Below are 6820 nucleotides of genomic sequence, written 5' to 3' on the forward strand. Positions count from 1 at the left end.
GTACACACAAAGTACGCCGACTTCCGTTAACAACGTAGGATGCCATCATATAAGTGGATGATTCAAGTTGACTGATTGCGCTATCATTTGCAAAGTACACAGAACAATTAAAGAACAAGCCTCGTTGATATGTCCAGAGTTTTCTGAAGTGTAGTTCTACGCTCATTGATCTGTACCGAACAACAAGGACAATTAAACCGGAAATTCAGTACAAGCAAAGTATGATAAATTCCATAAGTAAGCGTATGGTACCAAACTACCAATCAGATGAGTGGACATACCTTATCGTCGCAAATTGTTTTGCAAAGCACAGAGTACAATTAATGAGCAGTTGATGGAATAATCTTTTGATCTTAAGATTCAGAAGAGATTCTGATCTACTTTGCCAATTGGGCCCTAACGCCTCATCCGGATGGGCGACACGGGTGGCGCCCTAGATCCCTCCCCTCACGGCGTCCTCTGCTATTGATCTCCTTGCCGCGGCCGTCCACCCTCTTGCAATAGGTTTTCGCTCCGCTTTATAAATTTAATTTGACCTTTACTGCTTTGATACATTGCCATACAGCGGTGAGGAAACCGCCAGGCAAACTTCGTGTGGCTGACCACGGTGGGGGGCTTGGGGAGGATCCACCGTGCCTTCTGTTGCAGTTTGATCTGGCCTTTACCGCTTTGATACATTGCCATACATAACCAATTAAGGTCAGAACTATGGTTGTGAAACTTAACGTTGACGTTTCTTTTGACCACGACTTGCTTAGGGGCACGATAGGGGTGGTTTTGAGAGATGAAAAAAGTAGGTTTATCGTGGGAGGGAACGGAAAGATTGACTATTGCGCAGATGTGTTGATGGCGGAAGCCTCAACTCTTAAATTTCGTATAACATTGACGCAAAGGGCGGGATGTAATCGCCTTATTATTAACTCGAACAATCTGGAGGTGATTGATACCATGAAGAACGGAGGACAGTCGGCGGGTGCGGCAGTGGCAATTTTCGACGATTGTTTTCATTATGTTTGTGACTTCGTTGCTACTAGATTCGAACACTGTAACAGAGAAGCAAATAAAATAGCTCATGAGCTTGCGAGTTTAGCTAGATTTTCGTTGATTTCTGATTGGTTTGAGGAGCCTGTAAATGAAATTGTAATAATCCTCACAAACGATGTACTTTTTATCTCTAATGAATAAAGTTTTCGTTTATCTCAAAAAAAGGTCAGAACTATGGTTTTCATTGTGAGAAACTCATGATCTGGCCTTTACTGCTTGAATTTGACAATAGCAGTGTTAGCGCACCGTTCCCTTTCTGAAGGTGTTGCTTTTGGAGAACCGTTCTTGCAGTCTTAGTATTGTCAAGGGTAGTCGGTGTGGCAGCTTCGCGTGAATCATTGTTGCTTTTTTTTTCCTTTTTCTCTATATTTTTAATAATTGGGCTATATGTATCTTTGATGTGTAAATATAGCTCTTGATATCATGTCGTTGCTAAGACTCGGTTTAAACAAGTTTGGTCCACTAACGGAGGCCCACGGGTGGCAACGAGGTTTGCTCACGACGCGCCATCAGTAGATGCGGGTGGAAGAAGACTTCGGCACCCCCAAAGATTTGTATGTGTTTTTCAATTTTTTGTAAGGATGCTTTTGTAAGGGTTTTTTTTAAAATACTTTTGTAAGGGTTTTGGCACCCCCAAAAATTTGGATGTGTTTGGCCAAAAAAAGGTGTGTCTTTCTTCGGCATGTAAAGAACTTAATTACATTCATATTGATCATTGTTGTTTTGTACCTGGTGCAAGATTGGCCACTACTTACAAGTTATTTGATCACTGCTATTTTGTACATAGTGCAAGATCGATTGGCCACCACTTACAAATTATGGGGCTACTGCTATTTTCTTTACATAAAAGAATTCGCCACAATCTTAAAACCACATCGAAATCCTATAATTGAACTCACATGCAATTTTAAGAATGAAGGCAGAAATTCTGTTCTCCCCCATGTTGAGGATCTGACAGCTCTTCAAGTTACAGGAAATGGCAGCAACGTAGTAGTGCCTGCAATGCAACCTCCATGGGAAGCACAAGATCACACAGGCATCAACTGGTATCTATCTATCTACTGATCTCAATAACAACCACACGAACTAAACTCCCATAATGATCCTGGCTGCTTCCAACCTCTCGCCTCAACCTCAACCCCTCAGCTCACCACCACCGCGGCCACCACTTCCCACGTCCCACAAGACGAGTGATTGTGCAATTGCCAAGCCAATGTCCTCATCACCTCCAACATAAACATATCTTCCCCGGACGATAAACAATATCGGCACACCGTCGCGGCATAATTGCGCATGAGGGTCTTGTTTATGCCGTCGATATCAAGATCAAGAATCCGGCGGCAACGCCTCAGCAGCGTCCCCACGGGACCGACGGACGGACGGTTTGACCCCGGAGATAACATTTCTTTGCTTCGAGACAGGCAACTAGGTGATGATAAGGTGATTGCTGTACATGCTTCCGTACTTTGTCAACAATAGAGGCAAGGCCAAGCCTCCCCGCAGGGCTGCACCCTACAAATAACCTGCACAGACCCACGGCAGAAGCACTCAAGTCAAGGCATTCTCTCTCTAAAGCTAGTATACTGCCCTCCCTTGCATTGAGCGGTTGAGCCTTCCCTTCCAATTCTCCCAGCTGAAATGGAAAGCTCCTACAGTTCAGCCATGCCGATGGAGACCGACATGATGTCGCAGTTCCTCGGAGGCGACCACCACTGCTTCGCCTACGAGCAGCAGGACGAGTCCATGGAGGCAATGGCGGCCATGTTCTTGCCTGCCCTCGACACCGACTCCAACTCCTCCTCTAGCTGCCTCAACTACGAGGTGTCTCCACAATGCTGGCCACAGCCTCAGCCTCAGCCAGGCCACAGTTCCAGCGTCACCAGTTTCCTTGATCCGGGCCACGGCTACGAGAGCTTTGAGTTCCCGGTTATGGACCCCTTCCCGCATGCCGAATTCCAGTCCCATTGCACCGACATCCCCTACCTCGGCGGCGGCGGCGAGGATCTGAGTCCTCTAGACAGCAACTGTGCACCAGCCGCAGGTGAAGAAGCAGCAAATGATCATATACCTGTGACTAACAAGAGGAAGTCCAGAGCTGCCACCACGGTAAGCTTTCAGAAATTTCAATGGATTGGTTACTTAATTCAGTTGCAATGTTGCTTTGATCCATACTTATCATAATTATGTACTGATGCAGGCATCAAAGAAGGCCAAAAAGGCTGGCAAAAAGGATTTCACCAGCAACGACATCGAAGGCGACGACACCTATGTCATCGATCCTCAAAGCTCCAGCAGCTGCACCTCAGAAGATGGGGGTTTGGATGGCAACACCAAGTCGAGCTCCAAGAAGACAGGCACCAGAGCCAGCCGTGGAGCAGCAACTGATCCTCAGAGCCTCTATGCAAGGGTAAGTACTCAGCACACAACATCACAAAGTGCAACAGAAAAGATGATGAAGGCTGCATGGTTGATAAATGTTTCTCAATTCTAATGGGTGTAAAATTGATATCAATTCTGCAGAAAAGGAGAGAGAGGATCAATGAAAGATTGAAAACCCTGCAGAACTTGGTTCCCAATGGAACAAAGGTAGGTTCCTGTCTGGGATGTATTGGTCTGCAAGGACCTATAGTTTGTACCTATATATCTTGGTACTATAAATTGAGGTCTAACTTGGATTAATCTGGCTTGACAGGTTGACATCAGTACAATGCTAGAGGAAGCAGTGGAGTATGTTAAGTTTATGCAGCTTCAGATTAAGGTGTGTAACATCAACATCTACATTTCCTTGTCAACTGACCAAATATTTGTCATAACCAAATGTACTAAATTTTCATCAAACATTTATGTGCAGTTGTTGAGCTCCGACGACATGTGGATGTACGCACCCCTCGCTTACAACGGGATTAACGTCAGCAGTCTTGAGATGCACATCGCTGCTCTGCAAAAATAAATACCACTCTGGAGATGTGGCGCTAGCTAACACTGAACTGCATAGGGATTAATTGATTCTGGTCCTTATATATAGTTCCAATCATTATACATGTATAATGTAACTACACTTTGTTTTACTTCATACTTTTCTTGGCATTTCCTGGGAGTTATACAAAGAAGTAATCATAATCATGTAAATGATCAAAGGTCACAATGATATGATTGGCTTCACATTTCAGATCATTCTTTTTCATGTCACAGGGTTATGATTTGTAACTATTAACTGTGTTGACATTTAAATGTATGCATGACTTCATAACAACACTGGGTAAAAAAGGAAGGGCAGAAAATATACCAGGGTCCCAGTTACCACCAAGTATTCAAACAAAACTTGGAAGTCACTCAAATCTGAGTATAAAGTTCGTTAAATTTGCACAAACTTCGTTTAAACCGGTATGACTTTCGACGGTCGGTTACCATAACCTCCAGAACACCTCCTTGAATGCCCATTCTTTCTGTGGCTCGATCTCCCTCAGTCACAGACACTTATTCATGTTACTTGATGTGTGACGACGATCCACTTACATTAACTTCTGAAATTGTTCATTCTGTCTCTGTCTAGAGATTACCTAGTTACTGCCACTAGCAACTAATTCTCCTCTTCAGTTACTACACTATTCATATTCTCTAGCGCTGTCGCAGCATACTGGACATGCCTTAGGAGCGCCCCGTATATCTTCCTCCGAACCCTCTCGCACGCATCGTTCTCCTCCTCCTCGGAAAACACGCAGTCCCTGCTGCTTCTGTCTCCCGGCCCCGGAAGCATCCGCTCCTGCCGCACGACATGGTTGAGCCAGTCGTCCACTCTCTTGAGCTGCTGCAGAAGCCCCGCGACCTGCGAATCGCACGTCGTCGTGTACCCGGCCTCGTTCTCGACGTCGTCCAGGAACTTGTCGATGTACTTGAGGAACCACCGGTTGCATTCCGACCGCAGCGCGACGGCCAGGTCCATGGCGGCACTCAGCTTGCTCCCTTGGGAAGAAGCGTCGGCGGTTTTCCTCGAGGAAGACTTGCTGTTACAGTTGCACTTTGTCTTGGAACAGCAGAGCCGTGGGGTGACAGGCTTTGATTCGGACGGCGATGCCTTTGCGGATTCAGAGGTGGCTCTTGTATGGCTGGAGAGAGGTGAGAGGTCGGCTTCGATGGCTGCTCTGACCCATGAGATGGCGGACTGTTTCCTGTCCAGCGCGGCCTTCATGGCAGCCTTGGCCGAAGCCGAGGAGGTCGAATTGGAACCACCTGACTTCGCTTGACGAAGCCTGGTCTGTGATTGAGCGACGAACATGGCATGGTCCAGTTCTTGGGAGAAGCGCAAGAACCTGTCGATGAGCTCCTTTGGGTCGTCGTCCTTGTCAGATTGCAGTTCAGAGTATGTACTGCAAAAAGAGGGATCAGACATGAAATGAGTTTGACTGCTGTTCTTTCAACATTCATATCAAGTTTGCATGAGTTTTCATTTTTGCTCACCTCAAGCATTTTATCAACTTCTCGGTGGTGGATGCCTCTAGCAATCCATCAAGCACAGCCTGCAGCGCCATGTCTCTCTGCTTCACTGCCTCCTGCCATTGTTGGAACAGAAATTGCAGGCCGTCTTATCAGCAAACAGAACTTACTTTCTTCAGATAATAACAGGAACAGAAGACAACAGAATGTACCTTGCCATGCCTCGTTAAGCTCGAGGAGAGCGAGCTCCACAGCACATTGTCCTCGCACCACCGGATCCCGCTCGTCGCACCGGTGCTCCGCGGTGTCCCCGCCGCGCTGGAGCTCTCTCTGGGCGTCTTGCTTGAGGCGTGCGCGCTCCTCTTGGAGAGCACCTTGAATGCCTTCTCGGCTTTCCTTCTCACCGACTCCAGTGGGTCATTCGTGGTGCCGCTCTGGTTTGGGCCTGATCTCCCTGGAGAAATCTACAGCGTACAAAAATGAAAAATTGACTGAATTAGAAGGTTGAGTTCTTGGGGAAAAAATTGGTCACACAAATTAGAGAAATGGCTATACACTATTGCTGCGTCTCCGGGGGCCGACGGGTCTTATACTGCCGGTGAAATCCCAGTTCCTCCTCGTGGTGGAAATCGACGACGAGACGTCCGATTCGTCATCGTCATCGTCGACGTCGCTGCTGTTGCCGTCGATGGACGCAGCGCTGACCTTCCTGACCTTCTTCAGGAAATCGGCGCCCCTCCGCTCCCCCTCGCTCCTCCTCACCGGCTTTACCGCCGCCGCGCACGCCTCGGACAGAGTCGTGAACGACCGCGACCTGTGGCCGTGGCCCATCGTGGCAGGGGAGCCGGACTGCCACGCCTTCCTCTCCGGGAGGGGCGGCGTCGGCGAGGGCCGGTGCGGACGCGAGCGCGGGCGCGGGCGCTCAGAGACGACCTCCTTATCCTTGACCTCGGCGCGGGCGGAGCAGGCGTCGGCGTCGACGTCGTCGTCCGTGGAGTCGTGCTGGATGCAGGGGTACCGCCCCGGGAGGACGCGGAAGCTGCGGAGCACGGGAGCTGGGACGGAAGGCATGAGGTGGTCGACCTCGATGACCTGGCCGATGTGGAGGCCGTTGGCGAGGATGAGATCGTCGTGGTCGGCGTGGAGGGAGACGTAGCAGGAGCGGGACGAGTCGGAGAGGCGGAGGTAGAAGCCCTGGTGGCCCGAGAATGGGTCGGCGCCGGTGAGCGCCGGCGTGATGTTGGTGACCTGGAGCAGGACGCGGCCGTTGGAGCGGGCACGGGCGCGGGAGCGCGGGGTGGGGGCGTCGTCGGTGTCGGAGGGGTCCGGCGGGCGGAGCAGG

General features: G+C 49.2%; 2 protein-coding genes across 2 annotated transcripts; one reads left to right on the forward strand and one right to left on the reverse strand.

Moving 5' to 3' along the window:
• Positions 1 to 2573: 2573 nt before the first annotated feature.
• Positions 2574 to 4213, forward strand: LOC125541301 (transcription factor RSL2-like). The gene is made up of 5 exons (XM_048704747.1): positions 2574 to 3150; positions 3242 to 3451; positions 3565 to 3630; positions 3737 to 3802; positions 3896 to 4213. Exons 1-5 carry the CDS (start codon positions 2683 to 2685, stop codon positions 3992 to 3994), a joined length of 909 nt encoding a protein of 302 aa, XP_048560704.1. The 5' UTR covers positions 2574 to 2682; the 3' UTR covers positions 3995 to 4213.
• A 218-nt stretch (positions 4214 to 4431) lies between these two features.
• On the reverse strand, positions 4432 to 6327 carry LOC125541300. Its single transcript, XM_048704746.1, has 4 exons — positions 6034 to 6327; positions 5691 to 5942; positions 5503 to 5594; positions 4432 to 5411 (listed from the first exon to the last, which is right to left on the reverse strand). Exons 1-4 carry the CDS (start codon positions 6307 to 6309, stop codon positions 4625 to 4627), a joined length of 1407 nt encoding a protein of 468 aa, XP_048560703.1. The 5' UTR covers positions 6310 to 6327; the 3' UTR covers positions 4432 to 4624.
• Positions 6328 to 6820: the final 493 nt, after the last annotated feature.

This window comes from Triticum urartu, chromosome 2 (assembly GCF_003073215.2).
Source record: "Triticum urartu cultivar G1812 chromosome 2, Tu2.1, whole genome shotgun sequence".
Taxonomy (NCBI): domain Eukaryota; kingdom Viridiplantae; phylum Streptophyta; class Magnoliopsida; order Poales; family Poaceae; genus Triticum; species Triticum urartu.

Coding starts and splice junctions, on each gene's coding strand:
- LOC125541301 (XM_048704747.1), top strand. CDS start 2,683: ATGGAAAGCTCCTACAGTTCAGCCATGCCGATGGAGACCGACATGATG. Junction 3,452..3,564: donor CTCAGAGCCTCTATGCAAGG/GTAAGTACTCAG, acceptor TCAATTCTGCAG/AAAAGGAGAGAGAGGATCAA. Junction 3,631..3,736: donor TGGTTCCCAATGGAACAAAG/GTAGGTTCCTGT, acceptor CTGGCTTGACAG/GTTGACATCAGTACAATGCT.
- LOC125541300 (XM_048704746.1), bottom strand. CDS start 6,309: ATGGGCCACGGCCACAGGTCGCGGTCGTTCACGACTCTGTCCGAGGCG. Junction 5,943..6,033: donor CCCGGAGACGCAGCAATAGT/GTATAGCCATTT, acceptor TGTACGCTGTAG/ATTTCTCCAGGGAGATCAGG. Junction 5,412..5,502: donor AAGTTGATAAAATGCTTGAG/GTGAGCAAAAAT, acceptor CTCTTTTTGCAG/TACATACTCTGAACTGCAAT.